The sequence below is a fragment of the Balaenoptera physalus genome (genome assembly GCF_965194825.1).
Source record: "Balaenoptera physalus genome assembly, chromosome: 14".
NCBI lineage: Eukaryota > Metazoa > Chordata > Mammalia > Artiodactyla > Balaenopteridae > Balaenoptera > Balaenoptera physalus.
In genome coordinates this window covers 70,161,590-70,189,458 of record NC_138893.1, presented here as the reverse complement: position 1 = coordinate 70,189,458, position 27,869 = coordinate 70,161,590, and the positions used below count along the sequence as shown (strand labels likewise).

General features: G+C 56.1%; 1 protein-coding gene across 4 annotated transcripts; it reads right to left on the bottom strand.

Annotated features, from left to right (window-relative positions):
- Positions 1-22: 22 nt before the first annotated feature.
- Positions 23-27,263, bottom strand: OGDHL (oxoglutarate dehydrogenase L). 4 transcript variants are annotated; one of them, XM_082423472.1, is made up of 24 exons: positions 27,163-27,263; positions 24,851-24,923; positions 23,443-23,647; positions 21,492-21,662; positions 17,735-17,837; positions 17,190-17,305; positions 16,889-17,061; positions 16,025-16,171; positions 14,200-14,290; positions 11,572-11,751; positions 11,299-11,427; positions 10,231-10,410; positions 9,803-9,955; positions 9,129-9,231; positions 8,471-8,599; positions 7,258-7,408; positions 6,073-6,200; positions 4,948-5,126; positions 3,451-3,522; positions 3,213-3,338; positions 3,035-3,107; positions 1,506-1,669; positions 1,168-1,322; positions 23-706 (listed from the first exon to the last, which is right to left on the bottom strand). In XM_082423472.1, exons 3-24 carry the CDS (start codon positions 23,644-23,646, stop codon positions 583-585), a joined length of 3,051 nt encoding a protein of 1,016 aa, XP_082279598.1. In that variant the 5' UTR covers position 23,647; positions 24,851-24,923; positions 27,163-27,263; the 3' UTR covers positions 23-582. The 4 variants fall into 4 exon arrangements, with proteins under 4 accessions (XP_082279598.1, XP_082279599.1, XP_082279600.1 ...); XM_082423473.1 differs by having other exon boundaries at positions 16,889-17,043; XM_082423474.1 differs by lacking the exon at positions 11,299-11,427.
- Positions 27,264-27,869: the final 606 nt, after the last annotated feature.

Genomic DNA, 27,869 nt, shown 5'->3' with positions numbered 1-27,869 from the left:
TTTGGTACATGTGAGCCTTGGCTGTATTTCACACAGAAGCTGACATATTTTATTATGACACACCCCATAAAACAGAGCACGTATAAATCAGCTGGCATGGTTTTGCTTCACCTGGTTGTTATTGCTAAAATCTCTATTTCTAAGAGCACAAAAGAGAACAGTTCTTGAATCCACAGACGAACAAGGACAAGGTGAGCAGCAGTCAAATCTACCAGGCTGGGAGAAAGAGACCAGAGACACGGGCTCCTGGGTGGCTGGCTGTCTGCAGAGGCATGAACAACACAGACGGAGAAGCCACACAAACACTCCAGAGAGACCCGGGAGGCTGGGGAAACACTCTACAACTACAGCCCGTCTATCAGACCCCTCTGGCTTTCTCAGCCGTAAGAGATTCTGAAATAAACACAAAGGCCCAAGGTGGCATAATACCGAAGCCAGCGGTACCTACTCTTTGGCCTCAATCACTGCATGGGTATGTTTTATCTTGGGGCCCCTGACAGTCCCTCTCCTGGGCAGAAGAGCCAGCCAGCCCCTAATGTCCCCGGTGTCCTCAACAACCCCACAGCAAGACCCAGGCAGGCTCTAAAATGTCTTGCCCTCAAAGGCCTGGAGATTGAAGGCAGTATCCAGAAACTTCTTCAGAGACACCAGGTGAGTGTTCCTGTTTCCTGTGGCTGGTGCAGCTGCTGGGTCTCGGCCAACATACCTGGGGGAGGAGAGTCAAGCTAAGGGGAGGGCTGAGCCTGGCCCTGCTGCTACCCCAGGACTGCACCGGGCCTAATCCAGCTGCAGAAACCAAGAGCCTGAGGTTCCAAGGGGCCAAGTCACTGGCCTAAGAGCAAAGGTAGGAGATTTGAGGCACGCAGGAGGTTCTCTAGTTCAGTTCTGGCTGCAGAACAAACACAAAGGTTTCCCCTCCATAAGGCCGTATTAGAGAGGATCCCTGATGGGGAAGCTGATCTGTCACTGACAGTCACAGAGCCAGCAAGGACTATGGGGCCCAACTCCTCAGTGTCCAATGCAGCCCAGAGAAGGGCAGTGGCCAGTGCTGGGTCACACAGCAAATGGGGTAGGCAGAGCCAGGATGGGGCCTCAAGCCCCCAGAGCCTCAGGCCTGGCAGACGTGCGGGGTAAATGGCGGGCAACCCCTTGCACCCAGCCTTGTACCATATGGGCCGTGCTCGGCCCAGGATGGTCATGAAGCGCGGGCTGATGTAGTCGTAGTAGCCCATGTTCTTGTGCTCCTCCTGGCACCACACCAGCTCTGCGCCTGGGTACTTCTCTGCCTCTCGCTTGATCAGGTCAAAGGGGAATGGAGAGATCTGGGACAGACAGGGAGAAAGAGGGGAATAGCTAGGGGGAGGGGGGCACGCGCACGGTCAGGCCCCCAGGAGAGCAGCCACCGCTTCCCTCACTGGCCCCAGCCCTGGCACACTGCCCAGAGCCAGGGGGCTGGCGATGTGACCTTGCTCGTCACTCTGAGCAGTTGAGGGGCTCGGGCGCACCTGCTCCAGGCGTGTGATGGCCACGTGCTGGTCCAGGCCCTGGCTGCTCCGCTCCTTCACCAGGTCATAGTACACCTTTCCCGTGCAGAAGATGAGCCGCCGCACCTGCCCGGGAGCCTGCGCCGCAGCCCCGTCCTCAGGAATCACCCTCTGGAAGCTGGTCCCTGGGGACCAACAGGGCATGGCAGGGGCGTCTGCTCCCAGAGGGGCCAGAGCAGCTTGGGAATCAGGTCCACATCCCTGGCACCTCCAGGCTCTCCCTGGCCACTAAGACAAGCCCCAGATTTAGATCTGTGGCTGCAATAGGAACCTCTTGAGCCAAACAATGGAGCAGGGGACAGAGGACACTCTGAGACGTCATAGGGACAGGGGTGGAGACAGCGGCTGGAGCCAAGGGCAGAGCCTTGGGAGCATCAACAATAAGGTGATGGGGCGGGGGGAGAGGGTTGGGGATGATGGGGAGAGCCCCTGAAGGGACAGAGGTGATGCCACATCCCCGTCTGACAGCGTCACTGTCCCAAACCTGCTCCCCATCCAGCCATGCCTACCTCCCAGGCACACTCAATCCACCCAGTCACCAAGCTGGAAGGCGAACCTTGCACAGTCCTCCCTCTCTCAGCCCCAGAGCCCAGCCTCCATCCCCAAGTCCCATCCATTTTTCCTTCCTGAGCTCATGCCATGTGCCAGCCGCCAAACTAAAAGTACTACAAAAACCTCTGAGGAAGGTACTGTAGAGTCCCTGCAACCCAGATGAGGACACTGAGGCAGAGACGGTCATTGGCTGCCAGGGCCCACCAGTACTAGGCACTCAGCCCAGGCGGTCCAGCCCAATGCCAGAGCTCTGCCCTGCTGGCTCAGCCACCAGCCACGTCTGAGGGGATGCCCACACACACATGTGAAGAACAAGCACCTGTCCACGCCACTGAGGTCCTCCTGGCCAGCCCCTGCCCCTCCGCCTACAACCCAGGACCATTTTCCCAGACAGCTCTGCTCTGCCAAGCCTCAGGGCCCCACACCTGCTCCTCCCTGATCCTCCACTGGGTCACGTCTCAATTCCAAAACCTGGTCCTTCGGGTGCTTTATCTGACCTCTGACTCCCAGCTAAATGAGGCTGAGAGCTCTTGGAGGGGGCGCTGGCTCGCCAGGGCCAGAAATGTCTGTCTGGCTCATGAGAGAAAACAACGGATGAGTGACTGATACTCAGTGTCCCATGAACTAGCAGACCTCTACCAGGCGTCCTGCCTCTAAGCTCTTCCGGCGCAGCCACGCCGGCCCTGCTGGGAGGCTGCGGGGCCCCAGTGCACTCCTCTGGCCCTGGTGCTCCGTGTTAAGTGACACAAGTGGGTTCAGCCATCTGGCCGCTGCACCAACCTCCCAACCCAGCTGCTGGCGGGGATCGTGCCAGAAGCTGCTGCAGGGCCAACAGAGCCACAGACAGAGGCAAGAACGGAAGAGTCCCGGGAGCAGAGGCCACACATGGGCCACCAGGCCCCCCATCAGCCGCCTCCCCAACACGCCCAGGCACATACCAGATACCATTTGGTCAAAGCTGGACTTGGCCTCTGGGTGCCTCAGCAGAGATTTGGGTGTGAAGATGATCAGCTGGAAGGGAAACACGTGCCTGGCTGCCAGCCGCCCCTGCTTGGCCAGGGTGCCCTGCACTTGGCCCCTGTACGGTCACGGTGACGACCAGGGCGGGTGGCTCACCGGCTTGCGGAAGGGCAGCAGGATCTGGCGGCGCAGCACATGAAAGTAGCTGGCTGGCGTGGAGCAGTTGACCACTATCCAGTTGCAGTCGTAGAGTTGCCTCACCTCGAAGTCCTGGGTGAACGCCTGGAGGGGCAGGGCGCGGCTGGGAGGTGGCCTGCCTGTGGCATCCACACCCTGGCCTTGCTGGGCACAGCAGCGTGCAGTCCTGTCCTGGGGGAGGGCGGGCAACACTCACGGGGTAGGCGTCTGAGTCGTCATTGCTCATCTGCAGGAACCTCTCGGGCCTGGCTGAGGAGTGCTCCGGGCCCTGGAAGCAAATGCCAGATGGCCCAGGCTGGCCGGAGTTTGGGGGGGATTGGGGATCTGTCACACAGGACGGGGACCCTGGGCTTGGGGGAGAGTCTAAAGGGCTTCTTGGAGGAGATGCCCTCACTCTGGAGTCTCAACCACAGGAAAGCACCAGGAATGTGGGACAAGAGTAGGGAGGTACCCTCAGATGAGGGTACGGACAGAGCCACCATGTGTGAACATGTGGGGCAGAAGGAAGGAAAAAGCAAAAAGGCCAAGATGCTCTTCTCTAGAACGTTCTGACCTACAGCAGTGACTGTTTACTATGTGCCCGTGGTGTGCCAGACATAGCTCTACGGACCCCACACAGATTATTCTCTCATCTTGTGAAAGCAGCCCTGTGATGGAGATGAAGAAGGCCAGGGACAAAGAGATTAAGAAACAACCTCAAGGTCACTCAGCCAGAAAGGGACAGATTCAAACCCAGGTCTGACTGCTACGCCTACCCTTGCCCACGTGGCTGCTCTGCTCCATAAGAGCAGCAAGAACCCCCGCACTGCCCTCCAAGCTGGCTCTTCGTGGGACGGGGTGACTTGCTCCTCCTGTAGTGGGGATGCCCCAAGGACTCATGGCCACAGGCACCAGCCAGGCCAGCCCAACCCTCCGCAACCAGCCTGACTCAAGCTCCACCCAGTGAGATGCCAGCCACCCTTACAGCTGGAAGACCGTGGGCAGTCACAGGCCTTCTCCCTCGCACATGAAACGGGAACAGAACTGACTGCCTGTTCCAGCTATGAGGATGCCACAGGATTATACATGGCGTGTAAAGTGCACGGCACAGGGAGACCTGACTCTGAGCAGTACTGATCAATCCCTGACCGCATGAGCAGTCCAAGCTGAGCGGGTCCTTGTGGCCATCCACTGCAGCCAGCACAGCCCTGCCCACACTCCACCTGGTCAGGCTACACACCCACCAGGGTGGCATCTCCTGATGCTCTGCTCCTCCCTTCCCCGAGGGCCTGCACATCCTCCTCCTCCCCCACATGTGGTTCCCCCGACAACATAGGTTCAAATTCCAGCTACTAGCTGTGTGACCTTAGGCAAGCTACTCCACCTCTCTGTGCCCCAGTTTCCTCATCTGGAAAGTGGGAACAGGTCCCACCTCCTTAAGTTGTTGTAAGGACTGGAGGAGTTAACACGCAGAGAAGGTTTTAAACAGAGCCCGGCACAAAGCAGGCACTCAGGCATGTCCGTTCCGTCTACTGCTAGAACAGTAGTGTCGCCAACTTCAGCAGCGGTGACACAGACCCACGCAGGCCCCACCCTGCAGACCCATGTGGTTCCGGGGGACTGGGAGGCACATACCCCCCCTCAACTCTGCAAGTGGCCAAGGGTCTAGCCGCCCTCTCCCAGGCCGGCCAGGGCCCGCCCCCACGGCCCTCACCATGCCCTCCATGCCGTGGGGCAGCAGCAGCACGACGCCATTGTGCCGAACCCACTTGGCCTGGCCCGTGCTGATGAACTGGTCGATGATGCACTGGGCCGTGTTGTGGAAGTCACCAAACTGCGCCTCCCAGAGGACCAGGGCGTTGGGGCTGGCCATGGCGTAGCCCAGCTCGAAGCCTAAATGGGAGACGCCGAGGCAGAGCCTACCACATGCGGTCCCCAAGTGGTGGTGGCTCCGGCCAGACCCAGCCCTTCCTCCCACGTGCCGCCTGCCCCGCCCGTCCCTCCCAGCAGGACAGAAGCGCCCGGGGACTCCTTGGCGCCCAAAGGCCAGGATCTCCCTTCCTGGCCGCCGACAACACACCCAGAGATGCCACTCTCAGCCCTGACCTCAAGTACAGCCAGCTTCAGCCTTATGTAGGCCAGGAGTCAACTCCAAAGACACCCTGGGGAGGCGACAGGGCCCATCTGCCAAGGGGCCCCCCAAATATGGCGGGTCTGCTGAGGGGAATGGGCAGGAACAGCCCCAGAGGCAGCTCCCCAGAAGCGGTGTCCAGTCTCGGGGGGTTCCCCGAGGAAGCGGGGAGGGAGGAAGCAGGCCAGCTAAAGGTCAAGCCAAGGGAGAGTGCAGGGGGGCAGTCTGGGGAGCCCAGAGTCTAGGGAGGGGCCTCGAGATGGGGCTGCTGGGTGTGGTGGCACAGAGGGCAAGACAGAGGTCAGGAACGTGTAGGTGGCCAGGCCAGGCTCAGGGCCGGTCAGTGGCAGCAGCACTCAGTGGACTCGATGGGGTTTTCTGTCTGGGCCCACTGTTGCCCAGGGACAGGCTCTGGTATCCAGAGCTCCCACCCAGGCCAGAGTGCCCCCTCACCATCTGGGCTCTCTGAGGGGCCAGATGGGACAGGACCTCATCTCTGATGTGGCCTCAGGTGGGGGCAGCCCAACCACTGTCCCTCAGGGCTGTCCGAGGACTCAGGTCCACCCAGGGGCCTCTGAGCCTCTTCGGCCCCTCCCAGCCCCAGACCACGGTCAAAACAACAAAAACAGACACCCTGAGGTGCAAGACCCTCTCTGGTCCCCAAGCATCTCAGGGCCCGCCCGTCCTGCAGGCAGAGTTCTGACCCACCCAGAACTCCGTACTCCGAGAGGGAGCTGTTGCACACAGTGTAGGGGGCCTGGTCAGGCCAGAGGTGGTTCATGGGGACGCACGTCCTCCGGTCAACTTCCTGGTCATGGAGAACGTGGTGCCGGTGACTGCAGAGACACAGACCAGGAAGGGATGGGAGGCGGGCGGACTGAGCAGGACACCAGGCAAAGTCCCACAGGATGGCGACACCAAGAAGGCCGTGGAAAGCCAGAGCGATCTGGTCCCTCCTCTGGGCAGCCTCCCCTCCCACTGGTGCCCTCACACATGCCCTGGGGGTCTTGGAGCACAGGCATGAGAGTCTCAGCTTCTCACCTAAGGAGGGATCCGATGAGACCTGCCTTGCCGACCTCCCAAATGCTGGGTGGAGCCTGAGACCCTAGGAGGCCACACCCCAGGGGCACCATCTCCCTGCCCATCCTGCCAGCCCCTTTACCACCTTCACCTGCCCTGTCCAGGTTTACAGGAGGCAGGAATTCCTGTGCATAAGGGGGGCCCCCCTGGCCAAACCCCAAGCCTTGTGAGGACTGACATGCAACTCAGGGTGCAGTGGAGTGGCCCTCTGTACCCTGGTTGGAGCAGGGCCAGCAGTGATGAGGGAGTGGGACGTGGGAAAGATGGCCTGTCGAATACTGGAAGCCACACCTCCAGGACTCACTAACATAGCAGAGACAGAGTTGAGATCCCAAACATCTGGGGTCCCAAACATAGGAAACGTAATGAGGACAACCGGCAAGTGTAAAGTCCCTCATCTGGACTCAAAACCCAACTGCGAACAAGCAAGATGGTGGCGGGGAGCTGGCTTGACAGTAGTTCACAGAAGAGAAACAAAGGATCTTGAGGACCATAGATAACCACAAGGCCTGACATCAACCAACAGCTTGGGCCAAGCAGTCAGCTCTGCACGCTGGCCCCGTGGGGACAGAGAGGAGGTCTAGCAGCCCTCAGACAGCTTGGCCCAAGGGTGGGGGCTAGCGTGCTGATGGAGTTACCTCAGAACACCTCCTTGGCTTCCCAGACAAGGTCTAGGAAGAGAAGGAAGGGCCACTCCACTCCAGAGGCCCTGGGCCGACTGTGAGAGATCCCCAGCACAGCTGAGCTCTCAGCTCCCCCCAGGCACAAGGCTAATGCCCATAGGGCCTAGGGCCCAGAGCCCCCCACCCTCACCTGAATGTGCCCCTCTCCACGTCCTGCCCACTGAGCCGCACATGGATGCCTTCCTTGAGCAGGGAGCCAAAGGCCATGTACTCTGCCAGCGCCCAGTCCACTGTCCTCTTCCTGGTCATGTCCGCACGGCCCCGCAGGATGCGAGAGAGGCCTGCGGGAGGGGAGGGCCAGCCTGAGGGCCACAGGGGTTTGGCCACCCCATCTGGGACAGCCGTAGTCCCTGGGACCTGGGCCGGGTGTGTATACACTCCGTGTACACCCCTCCCACCGAGCAGGGCCCCAGCAGGATGCAGGAGGCCCCTCCTCCAGCATCACCACTCCAGCCAACACACCGGGCCGGCCTGAGCCCGCATCCCCACCAACCTCCCTCCCTGCAGGAAGGAGCAGGCACCATTAGGCGAGCATCCGCCACATGCATACGCTGCATTCGTTGATTCAGGGACATTTCTCACAAGCCCACGGGAGAGGTACCAACTTCCCCCACCCCTAGATGAGAAGACAGGCTCAGAAGAAGGAAGTCATTTACTCACGATCACATAGCTATGAAGGTGCTTGGATCTGAGCCCAGGCACCCGGCCCAGGCTGGGCTCCCATCAGCCCTACACCCACACAGACCCCGTGTGACTGCACAGAGCCGGTGCCCCAAGACACCTGGGCCTCCACGCACATGTGGAGGAATCCTCTTGGAACGCCCACAGGCTGCTCAGAGGGTGCACAGGGGCCCCACTACCATCGTGGGGGCCCTCCAGGCTGCCTGAGCAGAGGCCACGATGGCCACCATCGTGGCCAAGAGGCGCAGCCAGTGACCACCTACTAGCCCAGGGTCGCCCTCTGTCATCCACCCAGCCCAGCACTCTTGCCGCCCAACATTCTAGGCCCAACCGCCCCCTCCATGGGAAGCCCTTCTTTCCCTGCTCTCCTTCTGCCTGATGCAGGGATGCCCCTGGCAAAGGCACTGGGAAAACACAAGGTGCCCCACAGAAGCCTGGTCACCAGCACCCAGCTGGGAGCATGGTACCCACATCTGCTCACCCTGAGAGGAGCTGTTAACACAGGCACCTCATGGGGCACAAAGGAGGCACTGAGGGCTCCGCTGATCTACCCAAGACCAAGTCAAGATGAGGGCCAGGCCTCCCTGACTCCTGATGCCATCTCCCTTGGGGCACGACGTCTGGGACAGTGGCCCATGCTGGAGCCTGCAGAGCAACCTCACCCGTGTGGATCTTAAAGTCCTCCAGGGGCACAGAGCTGGCCACTTCACCAATGTGGGTCAGCATGTCCTCTGGAATACCCGTGGCTGGGCATGTCATGCTCTTGGGCTCCCCGTCCACAGTGAAGAAGCCTGAGAGGGCAGAGGCTCTGTGACTTGTGTGTGGCAGTGGGGCCTCAGCTCCCCTGGCCAGGCTGTCTCCCCAGGACTCAGGGGCCCACCTCTCCCTTAACCCCAATGGCACTCAAACCCTGAGCCCATCCTGGGGAACTGGGACAGCTGACAGCACCCACCCAACATCCTCCCCTCCGGTGCCTGCGAGGCCCCTCCCCGGACCCAGGGTCACAGCCATCTAGCTCCGCCCCAGAGAGGCCGGCTGAGCACCCCTCCCCCAGGGCCCACTCCTCTTTGCCGTCCACCCTCCCTGACCCACAGCCCTTTCCCGGAAGCAGCTCATCATGTGTGTCCTGAGGGCGACGCGGTCTCCCTCTACTCCCGCCTACCCCACCTGCGGGAATCAGCCTCAGGGGTCTCAGGGACAAAGCCCGCAGCCTCTGGGCTGGGCAGCAACTGCCCTCATTCAGGATCGCTCCAGTCCTGGTCCCAGTGCCAGAGCCCAGGGCCCAGGCAAATCACTCTCAGCCACACGCTGCTCACTCACCAGGCCACGGGGAGTCCAGCCAGTGCTTTATATGCAGGATCTTTTTATCCTTGGACCTGCCAAACGCCTCCTCACAGATCCGGTCATATTTGGCGATTTCTTCCTGAAATCAGGGTGAAGGCCTGGATTGAGGCAGCGATGCCCTGGGCAGCCAGAGGCTGAGTCAACCCAGACTCATAAACCCTGGTCCCTCTCACCACGTTCTAGAGGAACTGTCTGCCCACTGGCCCACAGGGACCTTAAGGCCAGAGATAAAAGTCCCAGAGTGCAGGGGGAATCCTGGAAAGAGTTCAGGTGATTCCACTCAGCAAGGGACTTCGGGGAATGCAGGAAAGACTCATAGTCCTTGCCCTGAGAGCTCCCTGAAGGCGGGAGGACAAGCACATCCACAGATAACTACAGGGACAAACCCGGCTCAGGGCTACCTCCTACAGGAAGCCTTCCTGGACTCTGGCCGGAGGACGGGCTTCCATGCATTGCAGCGTTCACTGCATCCCACAGGCTGTACATGTCTTTGGTCCTCTGCCCCCTTGATACCTGGGGGCTACTGGGGACAAGGACCATACTGGCTACTTCTATAAATCGCCAGTGCCCAGCACTGGGCTGGTGACATCAGCAACTGCCTCAGGGTCTCAGCTCCAGCAAGGCTGATTCCAGGCACTGACGGGGCCCACCTCGAATTCCTGCAGGGTCACTGCGCCCTCGGCGATGAGCTTGTCTGCATACTTCTTCAGCACAGGCACCTGCCTGTGGATCTGCTTGTACATGAGCGGCTGCGTGAACATGGGCTCGTCCATCTCGTTATGGCCACGCCGGCGGTAACAGACCTGCAGGGACAGAGGGTGGGTCCCCGCGCCCAGGCGGTGTGGCTGGCACAATCACTGCACAGCTGGGGCACACCTGGCAGGCCACATCCCGTGAGGCCTCACCAGCCCCCACTACGACCCATCACCAAACGCCCCACCCCCAGGCCTCCGCAGAGATGGTGCTCAGCGGTTCTAAGCCTGCCGCTCAGCCCCGACTACCAAAGATGTTGCAGACCCGGCGCACGTGCCACGGCAGGGACAGTCCGAGCACCTCCACCTCAGTCCCCCAGACCTACCAGGTCCACCACGACGTCTTTATTGAAGGTGTTCCTCCACTCGGCCGCCACACTGCACACATATATCACGGCCTCTGGGTCATCTGCATTCACATGGAAGATGGGCGCGTTGACCACACGGGCCACGTCGGTGGGGTATGGTGAGGAGCGGGCCATCCTGGGGTCCGTGGTGAAGCCAATCTGCAGAAGCAGGAGGCACTGAGAGCTAGACAGCAGCCGCCGCCTGGGAGACCAGAGGGCCAGGGGGCCAGGGGAGGGGCGCCTTTGCCTCGAGGTCCATCGGGTGTGCTCAGGAGGTGCAGGGGACATGATGGGGTAACAGTGGATGACCTCGAAATCAGACATAGCTGCGGGTCCCACGGGGACGGCAGTAACACCAGGGGAATTGTGCCTGCTCTTTCTCCTGCAGTCATTTTTACACAGTGGGAGTGGGGAGAGCAAGTTGGGGTAAAACCCAGTCTCACCAGTTACTAACTGTACAATCTTGGGCCAGGTACTTAATTCCCAAAGCCTGTTTCCTCATCAATTAAAAGGGCTCATTAAATTCCTACCTCACAGGGTTATACTGTGAAGGTTAAATGACTTAATATGCGAATAAGGTAGTCAACCCAGGGCTTTACAGGCTCAGAAGAAGAGCTGTTATTAACCACAGCTACCTTTTTTAAAAGCAAAGGCTGTGAGAGTTGTGTTCTAAGACTGCCTGGGTCACATGGAGCTCAAGGCAGTATCTAGTTGCATGTCCAGCCTCGGTGCTAGGTGCTGGTTATACCCGTCTTCTTCTGTCCTTACTGCTTTCTCACATATATAATATGGGGGGAGGGGGCTACAGAGGGAAGGACAGGGAGACACAGAGACAGAGACAGACACAGACAGATGTATACACCTCCCAGTTCCACAGACCAGGAAACCGAGGCTGAGAGATCAGGCATCTTGCCTGAAGTCACACTCTGGTAAGTAGCAGAGCAGGGGGGTTAAACCCAGAACCGCCTCACTCCTCCCCTCAAAGTGCTGCCTGGATTCAGGGATGGATGACACTGACAGGGCCCAGCACACAGCCCAGGCCCTCACCTGGTTGTTGACGACGACGTGCACGGTACCGTTGGTGGTGTAAGAGGGCAGGTCACTCAGGTGGAAGGTCTCATAGACCACACCCTGGCCAGCGAAGGCGGCGTCCCCATGGACCAGGATGGACATGACCTGCAGGGCAGGATATAAGCCAGGAGGGGCCCCCATGCCCCAGCCCGTGCAGCCCAGCCCTGCTCCTGGACTTCAGAGATTCAGAGCCTACCCCTCGGAGCTCACCCCTCAGAACCCAGGACCTCAGGGCCCAGGCAAGCTCACCTTCTTGCCCTGAGCATCCCCACGGTAGAACTGCTCTGCCTTCGTCTTCCCCTGCACCACGGGGTCCACAGCTTCCAGGTGGGAGGGGTTGGCCACGAGCGACAGAGTGATGTTCCTGTTTGTGACTCGGTTGATCCTTTCGTGGTACATGCCGAGGTGGTATTTGACATCTCCAGAGCCCTGAAGGTTGAGGTGGCCCGTGATGAGCCTCCCCCCCACCCCATCCCAGACATGCAAGCTTACAGTGGCGCTGGGACACTCCCTGGATTCTGCTCCCTGGGAAGGCTGTTTTGTCCCTGACTCACACCTGCATCCTTCCCCCAAACCCAGCACAATGCCCTTCTTGCCCTCCAGGCTGGCCTAAGAAAGGGAGGCAGGTTCCCTGGGCCTTGGCTCCCTTATCGGAGCCCCTCCACGTTATCAACAACCATGCTCTCCGCATTAATGATGGCAGAGTGGGGAAGGGGTAAGGCACCCGTAGGAAGGGGCCAGCCAGCAGCAGTGAAGGCACAGAAATGAAGGGCGGCTCTTAATTGGCATTGAGACCACGGGCTAGGCCTCTGGGCACACACTGGAGCAGGACCCGTACCTAACTCCTTACACCAAAGTAACCAAAAATGTACACGCAACAGACAAAGCCATAGTATCAGGCGAAAACATGACATACTTTATGATCTTGGAGTAGGGAATGTCTTCCTAAACAATGTACAAACGTCAGAGGCCATAAAGGATAAGACAGCTAAAATCTAATATATTTGCCATGAAGAAGATCCATGCACAGTATTAGGGGAAAAAAATCAAGCTGGGAAAATATTTATCAGACAAATGCAGGCAAAGGGCTAACTCCTTCAATACATACGGCACTTTTACAAATCAGTGAGATAAAGCCCAAAAAACCCATAGAAAAATGAGTAAAAGCCAGGAAAAGGAATTTACAGAAAAAGGCACCCATGACTTAAACATGTGAAAAGACACTCAAATTCGAAACAGAGAAATATGTTCAAATGCAGTGACTTTTGGACCTATCACATTGGCAAAGATGGAAAGGTTGGACAGAGTAAGGCCTGGGACCCTCGCACACAGCGTGTGGGCTCGCTGCCGTCTGCAAGCTCTTTGGAGGGCAATTCAGTCCTACCTCCTCAGCTCCAGCCACTGCATTTCTCGGACACCATCTAAAACTGCACGCACACATGTGTGCAAAGACACTCATTCCACCACCTAATGCTCATCAACGGGAGACAGCAGAAACCGGAGGGGCACTCGAAGCTCGGGGAGCTCTGTGTGCAGCTCTGAAACAGTGACAGCTCGTTAAGTGAAAACAGCAAGGTGGCCAGCGGCATCATGAGCTGCTCCCCTGGCTTTTTACAAATAAAGCTGTACTGGACACATACGTGTGTTTGCACTGCATGGAACATTTCTGGAAGTACACACTTTAACACAAAAACTGACCACAGCAGAGCCTATGGGGAGCAGGAAAGGGGTCTCAGAAGGGAAACACTCTCATTGTGTAATCTTTTCTTCAAACGATGCTCACATTTCTTTTTCTATTAAAAAAAAGTAAATTTGTTTAAAGTGTCCTTTGGCCAGGTTTTACAGTTTACTCACATGTCGTCTCTGATTCCTCACAACCATTCTGGGAGCAGGAACTTTTATCCCCATTTTACAGAAGAGCAAACTGAGGCTCAGAGAGATGAAGGTGCTTGAGCAAAATGAACATGATGGCGGGAAGATTCTGGATTGGGAGCCAGCAGATGTGGATTCTAGTCCTGCTCTGGCCTAATGTGCTAGATGATTTTGGAGCAGTCATTTAATGTCGTTCATTTTAACAAACCATGCACCTGTGCTGAGTCCTGGGGCTTCGGGAATGAGGTCCCTGCCATCACCCTGCTACCAGCCTGGAAGGGAAAACAGACACACACACACACACACACACACACACGCACGTGCGCGCGATGGAGAAGGCCAGAGTAGAGACGGATCTGCTGGGAAAGGAGGCACAGAGGAGGGAGAGACAGGATTGCTGCCTGGAGGACCAGGAAAGTCACTAGAAGGGAAGACGGGCAGGGCTGGGAAACAGGCAGAGAGCAGAAGAGAGGAAGGCCATCTGGCTGAGGGCCCAGCATGGGCAGAGGCGTGGGGTGTGAGGCATACATGACACGTATACGTGCCAGGAAGGGGGTGAGGGCAGAAGAATGTTCTCTCTGCTCATCGGTGGGCACAGGAAACCGTCCTGACCTCCCAACGCTGTGCTGGTCAAACAAGTGAGTGAGGCAGCCCTTCAGGGCAGGTAGACAGGACCCTGGGCACAGAGGTATGGCCACATGAGCTGAACTGAATAACTTCAGGCACTTCCCTGCACACCTCTCTGGGCCTCAGTCCCCCTAGCTGGAAAGAGGGAGGTTAGCCCAGATTACCTGAGGGCTCTCCCAGCTGTTGGAGATCATAGCACTTGGCTCCAAAACACCTTAGGGGCCTCACACAGACACCCTCAGCCTCTCTCCCACTCTTCTGCATGTCCGTCCACCTCAAGGTCTGTCTGAGCCTGCAAGCTCCTGACCCAGGCCCTCTCCAGTCCACCTCCCAAATACCCAGCTCTCCAGAGGCTCTGGGGCCTGGCCTGGCACCCACCTCATCCGCCGCCTCCAGCTTGGGGTCAAACTGGCAGAAGATCTGCTCCAGGTCCTTGCGGATGACGTTGGCCAGCACATTCAGCCTGCCCCTGGAGCCAGAGGGGGCAGGGCTCTTACCATGCTCCCTGCCCACCTGGGACCTATCAGAATTAGCATGGGGGCTGGAAGGTCCCGCCCTCTCATCCCGCCTCAATCTACAAGACGTGTGAGTGGATCCAGCTGGACGGCCCCCCTGGGCAGGCAGGCATCCCCCCCTACAACTCAGACTCAGGAGGCCCTCGCGAGCAGGGAGCCACCCAGCCTCATGGCAGGGTGTCTACTCACCCCTCTCCCCAACCAAAAGCTGAGCCCAACCCAGCACCTTGACCCCTAGCTGCTAACGAATCACAGCTGCTCACACATGGCTCCCCACCCCAGCCCAGTGATGTGGAAGTGATAAGCATAGGGAAGAGGGGACTGGACTGCCCCTAAGATCAGGAGTCACCAGAGGACCTGTCCAGAGGAGCTGAGTGAGGACTGAGGGGTGGGGGGAGGAAAGCAGCCAGGCCCAGGGATTCTCCAGTCCAGCCTGAGCTTCCCATCGGGGGCAATCTATTCAGGGGTGGGCACCAGCCTGATGGGGGCACAGGACATGACTCCAAACCTGCTCCCCATACACTACCAGCGGACGCCAGCCCCAGGCCTGCTCACACCCTGACCTCCAGCCCCACACGGCCCAGTGACAGAAGGGCAGCGCTCTTCCAGCGGGCCCCTCTCCTGCTCTGCGGCGGCAGGGCTGTGGGACCACAGGAGCCCTATGAACAATCCTCAGCCCCTCTGGGCAAAGCCTCCGGCCTCAAAGGCCCCTCCCCAAATACGGAGGCCTGGCCAAGGGCAGCCCTTGCTCCGGAGCCCTCCTCAGGCCAGGAGCCTGCCCAGCACCACCACCCAGTCCCAGAGCTGCCTGACGGCCCAGCACCGTCCTCTCCCACGGGTCTACTGAAGCCACGTGTGCCCATGCCTCCTCAGACCACGGGGCCAGCTCTGCACGACCCTCTGACCAGACACCAGGCATTTCTGGGACCCCCAGAGCGCGGAGCCTGTGTGGCAAAGTTCTGGCTCCCAGGAGGCCAGCCCACAGGGTGGGGACCCTCCTCACACTGCATCCTGAGGCCCCTGGTGCTGATGCAGTCCGGGGCTGGCCCACCTGTGCGCAGCTGGAAACAGGCACAGGAAATGCAGGGGCTTTGCCCCCCAGACTGCTCAGCACGTCCTCTTCCAGCCCATTCAGCAGGACCCCTGGCCACCTTGGCTGTACTCCTCATTAGCCCACAGGCTCCACCTCAGAGGTAACTGCCCAGTGGCCAGACCAGCCTTCCAAGTCTTTATCAAAGTCACAGGGAAATGTGTGGCCAGCTCGCAGCCGGGGAAAGAGACCCTCGGCTCACCTCCAGAGACCTCCCACCAGGGGATGCGAACCTGAGGCCACCTGCCCAGGCTCTGCCCTCACTTCCCTGGGATGTGCCCCTCCGCATCTCCTTGTCCACAGGAACCTCAAGTAGCATGATATACCCCTCTTCTGTAACCTCAATACTCCTGGGGACAACAGCAACATGGTGAGAGAGAAACTGAGTTTACGAGAGCCTGGTTCCATGTGGCTTTGGCCATGTGCTTTCTGTGATGGCCCAGGGCCCAGGGCCTCTGATAACTTTCTAGACCACTTTGCCTCTCTCCCCAGGTCCCACCAACACCCCTGCTCTGATTTTCAAAGCCTCCTATCCACCTCAGCTTGCTGGGCCTGAAGGAGAATGCACAAAGCTGAGGCAGGGAGGACAAGGGCCCACCTGTGTGGCATCCCCAGGATGACATTCTCGATCCCCATCTCACTGGATTTGTCGATGATGGTCTTGAGGGCAGGAATCATGACCTCACAGCCCTCCAGGCCAAACCGCTTCTCCGAGGACCACTTCCGGGCCAGGAAGTCTTCAAACCTGCTTGGGGAGAGATGGGGAAGGATGGAGAGGCTGGGCTCCTGGGGGCTGCTCATGAGGGCTCGGAGCAGGATGCCAGGACACAGGAAGCTGCCAAGTCACCTCCCTCTGCACAGGCCAGGACCTGGCACACACACCATGATGCTCCTACCAGCAAGGCGCATAGGTCGGGGGGGGAGGCTGAGGGTCCTCCCACCATAAACAGACCTCTGGCTCCATCCATTCCCAGTTACCACCCTCTCCTCCCCTTCCAGTCACACTGCTCCAACTAGCCATTCCCCTGCTCCCAGCCCACTGCCCTCCAGCACACACATGCCCTGGGGCTCTCTCATCATGCCCCAAAGATGCCTCACGGCTCAACTCAAATTCCAGCCCACACGTCACTGCTCAGGGAGCCACTTTACTCCTAGCAGCTGGGCCAGGGGCTCCTCCAGGCCCCCGCAGCCCTGGGCAGACCCAGCTTCAGAGAAGTTCAGGGGCAGAGCCAGGCAGTGCCCCACCTGCAGAAAGGCGCTGCTACACTCACTCCACACAGGGACATCTTTCTGCCACTTCCACCCTCGTTCGGTGTCATGTTCTCCTAGAGCACCATCCAGCCCTGCCTTCCCTTACCAGGCACCCTCCTAGTTTCTTAGCCAGGGCCTGGGACGTTTCATACAGCCCTGGAGCAGGCCCCCCAGCCACTCAGGCTGCCCGGGGTGGTGCTGGGAGCCTGACCTCATAGAGCGCACCAGCCGGGCCAGCAGGGTCCGCTTCTCCTCGCTGGAGAACTGCATCACGCCAGGCGTCTCGAACTTCTGCCGGATCCACTGACACTGCTCCACGTCATTGATGAACATGAACTCCAGACCGATGTGCTGGCAGTATGTGTTCTGGGGGAAAGGGGAGCACTCCACGAGGAACCAAGAAGAGGACCGACCGCCTTGGGATCTGGAACAGAAAAGGCAGCGCCCTCCCTCCCTCTATCGCACGCCACAGAGCTTCATCAGCTGTGCCCGACACACCTGCCTGTGCTCACCTCCAGGCGCCGAATGATCTCCCGCAGAGAAAGGGTGTTTTCAGAGCCTCCAATAAAGGTAGTTGTGGGCAGCTGGAACTCCTTATCCAGGTCAGCCTCCCGCAGGTCGTAGAAGGCTAGGAGGCACACACGGCAGAGCCCCGGCAGCAGAGAGGAGAGAGGGAGGTCAGGCCCAGGTGGGGCCCAGCTGTATCCCCAGACCTCCCAACAGTGCCCCCAGGACCCTCCCGCCACGTCCAGCCTAAAGCTCAAAGGCCCTCTGTCTACAGGGCACAGGGCATGAGTCAGAGCCTAGCTTGCCGCCATAAGGGTGGGCCTGGACAGGTGTCTCAAGCTTGCTGAGCATGGCACACCAGCTAGGGAAGATGGGGAGACCTCCCTTGCAGGGACACCATGCATAGCTGGGCAAGGGTCAGAAGAAAGCCTCCCAGGCTGCTTGCTGAAACCCAAGACCCAGAGGCACTGTAGGCTCAGAGCCCCTCACTGGGCACAGGCACCGGCTGGCTCTGGCGTCGCCAGGGCAACAGGAAAAGGTACCGACTCACCCAATTTATCAATGGTGGTGATTAAGTCTGAGGGCACAAAGGAGTCCAGGTCTGCATCCAGAATGCCCAGGGGGTCCAGTTGGGCCACATGGTGGCCACGGATCTGGAGAAGGGGAAAGGGTCGGGGCGGAGCTGGAACGCAGCTGGACAGACCCTCACCAAGACTGAGATTCTGGGCCCTGGCCCCTCAAGTCCCCCTTCAGAATTTCAAGTTTCCACATATCTCCAGCACCCAGCCACTGAATAGTTGCCTAGGAGGCCCCACCATAGCCACTAAGGTGGCAGGAGCTCAACTCTGTTTAAAAGCACAATATGCAGCTTTCAAAAACAGGAAAGAATGCATACACAAAAGTAGTTACTACGGTACTATTAGTAATTGCAAAATTCTAAAAACTTCCCAAATGTCCATCAACAGGAGACTGGCAAATGGATATGGGAAATCCACACAGGGGATACTACAGAGCTGCTAAAAGGAATGAGGAAAATTCCTAACTGCTACTATGAGGTCGTCTCCACAAAATATTATTAAGCAAAAAAGCAAATTACAGAAAAGTGTGTGTGGTAAACTACCCATTATCTAAGAAAGGGAAGAGAAAAGTAAACACATGCATTTGCATATATTTGTATATATTTGCATGTCTACAAATAAATATATGCATTAGAACAATATACAGTAAAATAATTAAACTATAAAATAAGGAAAATTATTACCTACGGGGAAAGGACAAAATAGGGCAGAGCAGCAGGGCTAGAAGCTAGACTTTTAAGAATATATCTTGCATTGACCATTTGCCTTTGGAATCTTATATTTTATATCACTATAAAACAAAATTAAGTTTTAAAAATTGAAAGTTAGACAAAACAAATGAATTAATGCATCCATTTGGTGGCATAACTACATAGAGAGGAACTATTCCAACTGACTAACAGAATATTCCCCAAAGACAAACAGAACTGCAGGAATAAAAAGATCATAAATTCATTTATAGTACCAATCAGCAGTGGTAGTACTAGAATTGTATTCTCAGACTGTCATGTGTGGATTGTGGGAAAATCAAGTAAGTCATTGTATTGCTGTCTTTGAGAATCTCTATTTTTGGTATCTTTAAAAGGAGATGGTGACATAAGACTGATGAGGTCAAGGACAAACAGTAAGTCCTATATTTGATGTATATAGAAGCATCAGTATAAACCCATAAAGTATGGTATCTCTAAAAAAAATACATATTTCCTGGCTCTAACCATCAAAAGAACCCAGAAGTCATGACCAAACCAATAGCAGTAAATACTCCCTCACTCCCTGGAGAACTGGCTGGACAGAAATGTGCGAGATGAGCTCAAAGCATCTTGTCCTACCAGATAGCAAAGGGGTGCTCAAACACTACTGGGGCTGGGAATAAGGACATATTTTGAGCAACAAAAAGGATAATATCTATAGCAGACTGAAACTCATTAAATATGTTTAAATTCATGCATTCATATCACACTATGAAAAAGAAGAAAAACCTTTATTGGCCGTCTTTGGAGGATGCTAGGAAACCATGTCATAATTTTGAAAATCCATCAACAAAAGGGAAAATCAAGCACTGATCCTGCCCTCCCTATACAATTTGTACCTCAGGATAAACAGAGCTGACAAAGGGAAGGTTCTCACGATAGAAGTATTTCAGGTAATAAACAAAGAAAGAAAGAATTAGAATATCACCACTTTTACCACTCCCAATGACTTAATGTGTCCAGGAAATAATTATCCTTAGCTGCTAACTGATGAAGTGCCCATCACCACCAGGAAGCGGATTTTGCAACAACAGAAAAAATCAAATCTATGTTGGATCAAGCATTTAGATCTAACTACCAATTTACAGAAATTACATGGGACAAAGGGACAAATGAAGTGACACCATGAGGATGCAATCAGCAAAATCCAGACTCGAGAAAACGCTATAGGACAAACAACCTGGTTTCTTATACACACACACACACACACACACACACACACACACACACACACACACATACACACAGAGCAAGAAACACAAAAAGAAATCGAGAGGAACCCGCAGAGTACAAGAGACTGAAAAGCCATGTCAACATATCACAACCTGTGGCTTTATTTGGATCCTGATTCAAACAAGCAGTAAAAAGAAATCCTAGGACAAACAGGCAAACATGAATACCAACTGGGTATTTGATGACATTAAGGATTATTACTATTTTTAGGTGTGATAATACTATCATGGTATATTTGAATATTTTTAAAGGAGGCTTTACCTCTGGAAATACATGCTGAAACGTTCAATGAATGAAATGATATGAAGTCTGGGATTTGCTTCAAAATAATCAGTGGCCTGTGGGTGGAGCCGGAGGTGGGTAAGATGAATCAAGACTGGCCCTGTATTGATGGGGCTTCACTACATAATTCTTCTACCTATTATATGCTTGAAAACATGCATAAGAAGCAGCCTGGGTTTTTTTTCAGTACTATGTGCAGATGAGTCAAACCAGAGCTCAACCTCCAAGTGACCTGTGAGGGGCTACAGCCCACCCAGTAGGTGCTCACTACCAGGCAGATTTTTATCATGCAAGTACGGAGTAACATTCCTGAATCCAGATACCATCCTGCTGGAAGGACCCTAGTGCTTTGGTCTTGGCCAGTGAAAGAACAAAGAGCTGCTGCAGAGCTGGGATTGTATATAGAAGATAAGGCCCAGGCCTTACTGTGAATGCTACCCTGTATTTCATACAGAGTTTTATGTTCCCTGTCCTTTTTCAAAGTCAATGGTCAGATCACTTTCTGCCTCTTTCAGCCAGCCAAGAAAAACATAATTACAACCACTGCTGTTTACTCACAGGTGGCCCACGATCCACGGGTCCTGAGGCCAGCGAGGGAGCCCAGTCCTGTGCACCTTTCCTCTTCCGCCCCAGCACAGCTGGGCGGGCAGCTGCCATCCCACACAGCGTGCGTCATTCAGAGGAAAGGCACCATTTCCATTTGCTAAGGCCTCCCTCTCCCCAGAGTTCCTGCAGCGGCTTGCTGCACCCTCCCACGGAGTCTCTGCCAAGGACCCCAGGATGCCCCTACCCTTCCTTCTGCACGTCTTCAAGACAAGTTTCTCTTATGAAATACCTCCTGCCACGGATTCCCAGACAGATCCCAAATGATTACATTTTTATGGAGTGAACACCCAGAACAGCCCTCCAATCAGTCCTGTTCGGTCAAGACCAAGAACAGGAAACATCATCAGGACTCTTTGACATAGCAAGGGCCCAGCCTGGGAACCCAGCAGAGGGGAGCCTAAGTCTCCAGGACAGAGCAGCTGATGGGGGAGAGCTGCTTAATGAACTATGCATTCATTCCACAAACACTAATTAAGCACCTGCTGGACATCAGCCCCTGTCCTCTTGGAATGCTCAGTCAAGAGGAGAAAACAGACAGTAACAAGGGGCAATCTACTCACCTTTCATTCAACACTCACTGAAACTGATCACTAAGTACATCTCCAGGTTCTGGGGCAGAGTGGTGTGGGAGACAGATAACACTCCATGAGAAAGACCACAAAGAAACCACTTCACACAAAAAATACAGGGGGTGGTAAGTGATGTGAATGGTAACGTGACAAAGAGCAGGAGGAGGGGCCAGAGCCACCAAGAGAGGACTTGGAGAAGAGCTCTCTGACGTGACGCTGGAGCTGAGCCAGTCTTCTTGCCGTCAGCACCTGGCCACACCCCAGGAGCCTGTACCCTCCCAGCCGCTCACCTGGTAGGCCCGGATCAGGGACTGCACAGCCAGGTGGTCCTCCACCAGCTTACTGGTCTTGGTCCGGCTCAACACTGCCGGCCTGCTCTCAGGGACAACAGAAAGGGGCCGGGGCTGAGCCGGGCCGTAAGAGGCTTCCTCACTGGCTTTCCGGAAGAAGCTGTCCCAGGACTGGGCAGGGGCAGAAGCAAGAAAACAGCCAGGTTAGGGCCTGGGATTAGTGGGGGGTGGCCCAGGCTGGGGCCCTAGGGGACATCAGTCTTCCTTCATCACCATAGCTCTCAGGGCCCTCCCAGGACCCTGCCAACAATACCCTTCTCAATCAGCCCAGAGCCCCCACCCAAATTCTGGATCTCTCCAGCACCCAGCTTGGTAGTGGGTGGGGGAGGTTATAAGCTGTGATCAAGGGGCTTTAGGTATGAAACGGGCTTCTATCCATAGGCGAAACATGCCCTCACACACTGTGGGTTGGAGGCAGCCCTGTGGAGGGTAAGGGCAGGCAGGCCCTCAACATTTCCAATGCATGTATCTTTTGAACCAGCAATTCCACTGCCAGCAATTTATTCTATAGATGTACTTGGACAGGTGTGCTTACATGTACAAGGATGTTCCCTGCAGGACAGTTTATAAAAATGACAACGTAAAAACAATCTAAGCAGTGATCAATAGAAAACTGGTTAAATAAATGATGGTAAATTTAGATTCTGGAAAATTATGTAGTCTTTTTTTAAAAAGATGCATTTATTATTGTGGATGTGGAATATTGCCAAGATATGTTATAAAGTGAACACAGCAGAAGAGGATGTATGCTTTGTTACTATTCGTGCAGAAAAAAAAAAAGCAGATGGGCACATGCACCAGCACCTCCATGTTCTAGCAGAACACATATAAAAGTGCTTTCCTCTACGCCCCTCATACAGTACTGGTGGGAGAATAAGGTGGTAAAAGCCCTGTGGAAAGCAATTTGGCAACACCCATCAAAATTATGTACACAGATGCCCTCTAACCCAACAATTCCACTTTGGGGAATTTATCCCACAGTTAGCTGCACACATGCAAGAGGATGAATGTACAAGATGATGCAGTACAGCACCGGTCATGACAGCCAGAGACTGGAAGTGAGCCAGATGCCTGTCCCTGGGGATGGATGTGGAACATCCATCCAAACAGTGGAATACTATACAGCTGGGAAAAAGAAAAATGAGGCTCTTGAGGTACTGACATGGAAAATCTTGGAGATGTATGCTGAGTGAAAAAAGCCTGGGGCAAAACAGTGGATGTTACATGTTACTTTTTGTGTAAAGGGGGAGAATCCAGAGTTATGTTTGCAATAAGTTTATCTGAATGGATACAGAAGAAATTAAAAATAGACTGGGGAACAGACAGGTAGGAGCTGAGCAGATAGGGGATGGAATGGGAGGAAGGCTTTTCACTGTAGAACTTAATACTTTTTGTTTTTGGATCATGTGAACATATTACTTTCCTCTGAGGCATGTGAGTGAAGGAGAGAGAGCAGCTATGCTTTTCACTTTTGCCCTGGCATCTGATTTTGATTTTTTTTTTTTTACCATCAGTGGGTACTTATTTTATCAGCTTAGTATATATGTAAACACTTATGCTCCTAACTATATAACAAGAGGCCATCTGGAGACGGCACTGCATGACAAAGGGGGCAGGGACAGGTCTCAGACCAGGTGTGACTGAGCAGGGCATTATCAGGGCTTCTCAAGCCAGACCACTACCCACTGGCTGGTCCAGCAACAGGACAGCAATGGACTCTCCTCACCCAATATGAGAACCAAGCTCTTTCACAAAGATGATGGAAGACCTGAGAGACAAAGAAACCTGCCCGGGGTCACACAGCAGGCAAGTTGCTTCTCCCCAAGCCCCTCTCCACGGCCCAGCCCCAGGACCTTCTCTCCTACACAGAGGGTAGGGTTGGGGTGCCAACCTTGTGGACACTCTGGGGGTTTTCCAACCAGGCGAAGTACATCTCCTCCATGTAACTGGAGCCGCCTCCAACTTTGCTGCTTGGGAAGGTGGCCGGTGGCCCAGACGACCTGCTGTACCAGCTGAACCTTTGGACGCCATGCGTGGCCAGGAGCCTCGAGGCCTGTGCCCCAAGCCGGGATGGCAGCAGCCTCAGCTGACTCATTCTGGACACAGGCAACGAGGGAGAGACATAAACCACAGGACTGGGATGGAAGGAGGCTCTGGCAGCCACTCATCCACTCATACGGCATTTGCTGGGCCTACTGGGCAGGTGGCCCTGGGCTAGGCAGTGACGAGACAGAGGTGAGAGGGACAGTCAGCCGGGCCACCTGAACACCCCGGAACTCAGGCAGCGGAGTCCTCCAGGGACTGGGTGCTCCATGCCCGGTCAGGAAAAGGCCGGAAGGGGTCTGGCTGAGCTGCACTATCTCGAGGCCCATGGCACTGCTGGGTCTCTAGTCATTGTGACCAAAAGGGACCCGTGACTTTCTCTGACTGCAGTATAGGCCCAGCATGTCCTCCCAGGCCAGAAGGCCAATGACACGGGCCTCAATGGCCCCACTTCACATCGGGGACGACTGAGAGAAGGGAAGGGCACTGGGGGACAGTGGAGGGCAGACCAGAGGCAGGCGCCTTGCCCAGCCAAGCTCCCAGCTGCAGCTGCCCTCTTTGGCTCCCATACCCTGCCCAGAGCTTACACTCAGGACAGCTAACAGCTCAGGGGGTACATACAGGCTAGAAGCCCACTCAGGATGGAGAGGAAAAAGAACCTGGAGCTCATCTCACCCCCGCAATCTCACCTGCTCTTTCCCAGGGAAAATGCCCGAACAGTGGGCTTTCAGGAGTCCGTGTGTACATATGGGGAGGTTGGGGGGGAAGGGGCTTCCTCCTCCCCCCAGAAGACAGAGGTTCTCGGATAAGAGGCTCCTCTTAGAACCTCTGTTCCTCTACATCACCTCCCAACACAACTGTAAGCAGAGCCCCCTCCTCTTCCCCAGCATTGCCTGGACACAGACAGCTCCCCCTGAATACTTGCTAACGCCCTTCTGCCCAGAGAATCCCAGCCTGTGAGTAGGGTGCAGCACCAGGGCCACCCCACCAGGGGCCATGCAGGCAGGAGGGCCTGCTTCCCCCCGCATAACTCAGTCCCAGAAAGTGTGCCTTTCTGCCTGGGCCTGGGCCTGGCCCTGAGTCAATGCTCCTGGGGCCAGATGTGCCCAGCTCACAGGGCACACGCCCTGCCCCAGCTCAAACAAGTCACCGGAACCAGCTGGCTGGACCTTCTATTCTACAAGGGGTCAGGCCCCAAGGCAGGGCAAGGCACAGCCCTCCTAGCCCACCTGCTCCCTCTTTCCCTCCAGACTTACATGAGGCAAAGAGCAGGGAGGCGGTCTCCTTGAGCGAGGGACAGTGGGCTCCTCAGGGCAACCAGCAGCAAGTCTGAACAGAGGAAAATTAAAAAGCAAAAATATATTACACTGCAGGGAGGAAGGAGGTGGGTTCAGCTGGAACCTGAGCCTCAAGTGCCCCAAGCTTCCTTTCCACGTGCTCAGCTGCATGTCCCGCCAGCCAGTGACACCAGGCCCTACTGAGGGCTGCTAGGGGCTGGCTCTTCCTGGAGTGGCACCTCTCCAGGTGCTGGGTGGGGACTCAAGGCCTGAGTTCTGGGGTCTGAGGGCCTGGATCCCAACCCCTGCTCTCCCTCTGATGGTCCCTGAGACCTGGGCAAATACAGGGTTGCTGCCCCCCCCCCCCAGATGGCCATAGGGCCCAGGAGCTACTGGCCTGGAATGTCAGAAGAATCTAAACAACCCAATGGGGAGACTCTAACATCCCCATCCTAAGGCAAAGAAAACCAGACACCAAGATCATCCATTGAGGGAATAAAAATAAGAGCACAATTAGTCAGCACTGATTCAGGGGCAGGCACTGGGCTCATCTAACCCTCTCAACAATCTCAAGAGGTGGGCACTTGGATTAGCCCCATTTTACAAATAGGGAAACTGAGGCACAGAGAGGCTAAGCTGGTGAGTGGTAGGGCTCTGTGGTTCCAGAGCCTGTGCCCTCCTCACTGCAGAGTCATGATGTAAACACAGATTTCTCTTAATGCCAATGCTCCTTCCAACGGCTGCAGCCAGAGCTGCTCTCTCTGCTGGCACCCACCCCTGCAGGGGAAAGGGATGGCTCGGGGGGTAGTGACAAGCCTGGCTGTGTCCAGCCTGGCCTGGTGCAGGAACACTGTGTTTCACAAACATTGAATAATCTGGGCAGCCGCTGGACACTGCTATGGCCTTCACCCAGCCTGACAGAAGGACAGCCAGCCAGCCCCCCCTGCCCCAATCCCAGCAGGGCCTGAGGACTCAGGAGCCCTAGAGGGCTGGGGACAGAGTCAAACTCAGTATCTGGAGCCAAAGCCCAAGCCTGCCCTGCCAGGTCCTGCCTACACAGGTGAAAGGGAAGAGTTAGGGTCAGGCACCGTGCACACCCCCTGACCAGCCCAGCCCCCAGTGGACTAACAGGCAGGTTGCTCTGGGCAGCTCTTAGTGGTCTCCTCTCTGGAGATAAAGTCAGTACCATCCCCACCGCCACCCTCAGAAGCATAACAACGACAGACATCCCTGGCCACTAAGTCTCCCACACGCAAGGCCCTATCTGGGCTGCTCTGCAATACGCCCACTGTAGAGATCCCAAGACCTTGAAGCTGGGCAGCAGCAGAGCCTGGACTCGTGCTCCTGCAGGCCTACGATGGCCCCAAGTTCTGGGAACTGGGTGGGCTTTTCTCAGGAATAAACCCCACCTCTAGTTTACTGAACCCAAGAGGCGGCCACGGAAGCAGACTCCGAGGTAGGAAGCAGGGTAGGGAGGGGGTGTGCTTATTTCCTTGGCAGAGATGGAGGGCCTGAGCTAAAGGCCGGAGGTGGGAAAAGCACAAAGGTAAAAGGGGCCTGTTCCAATATGCTACAGGATATATGGGCAGGGGACGCAGGGATGGGTTAGGGCCCATGGTGGAGGGGCATCATGGCACCCTGCTGGGACCTCAGGGTCACCCCATCCCCCCACATTTCCCTGCGGGAAGGAGAAGCACTTCCCAGGCTGGCTGCCACCTCAGGTCAGTCTTGCCTCCCTCAGGGCCTCAGTCTCCCCATCTGTGAGCGGAAACCGCGGTTAAAACCGTCTATAAAGGCCCTGCCCCCTGCCTCCACTACGAGGTCCTGAGACTTCGAAGCTGCCTGCCTGTCCCACCAAGCACATAACGCTAGACCATCCCCATCCCCAGCGCTGCTCTCCGCAGCCAGGGCTCCTTGAGAAGGCGAAGAGCAGCAGGCCCCTCCCCAGGCCACGAAAGGCGTGGACAGTCTGTAGTCTTTGGGTTGGAGAACCCAAGCTGATGCCTGAAACCCCACCGTTAAAAGCTTCGCTCCCTTACGCAAAACACTTCACAAGAACTGCACTCGCAGGGTCGGATGCGCGCGAAGGGCTGGGGGTCCTTGGGGACGCCTCGGCCAAACAAAGGCGGAGCCAAGGTCACGCTCACTTCCCCTCCCACCTCCCGGGCCCGGCTTAGGGCTGCGGGCTGCGGCGCCCCGGGACCCAGGAGACTGGAGCAGAAGGGCCTCCCGCGACACAGCGGGCGAGGAGGAGGCGCAGGGACCCGGAAGGGAGGGGCCGCCGCGCTCACCGGGCCAGTGGGGGTCGGCGCGGCAGCGAGGTCCAGAGGCTGCAGGTCAGAGTAGGCGAGCAGTCGGTGCGCGACTAGCTGTACCAATTACTTGGGTCACGTGATGTGGCGGCGCCGGCAGCCAGCGAGCGCGCGCCGGGGAGACTCCGCGCGCCGTGACGTCTCTGAGGACGCCCCGCCCAGCCCTGCCCCGTTGGCGCTGTCCGCGGTGCTGAAGGCCCAGGGAGGAGGGCTCCCGGGCCTGGAAGAGCGAAGATCCTGCAGACCGCAAGGCGAGATGACCCCGTCTGTCTGGGAAACCGGGCACGCTGCTGAGCCCCTGAACCCGGGGGTCCTCGTCCAAACACTAAGGAGAGTGAACCAGAAAAAAGCGGCCGTTTGTGTGTATGGAAGGATAGTTTCCGTTTTACAGACGGTAAACAGTATTTACAGATACTATTAAAAGTCCCAGTCTTAGGGCTATTTTGAAGAAAAGATGAGATAATGCATATTAAGTGCTTATCACAAAACCTGATACACATTTTACCCATTCATTGTCCAAACTATGGAGACCTAGGCTGCCTTTACCTCCTTGTTGCTGCAATGAACACCTTCCTATACATTCCCTTAAGAACCTATGTGGAAACTTTTCTGGAATATATAACAGGGTGCTGAATTGCTGGGTCATGGGTTTGTGTATACTTAACTTGACTCAGCAGTGTTACATT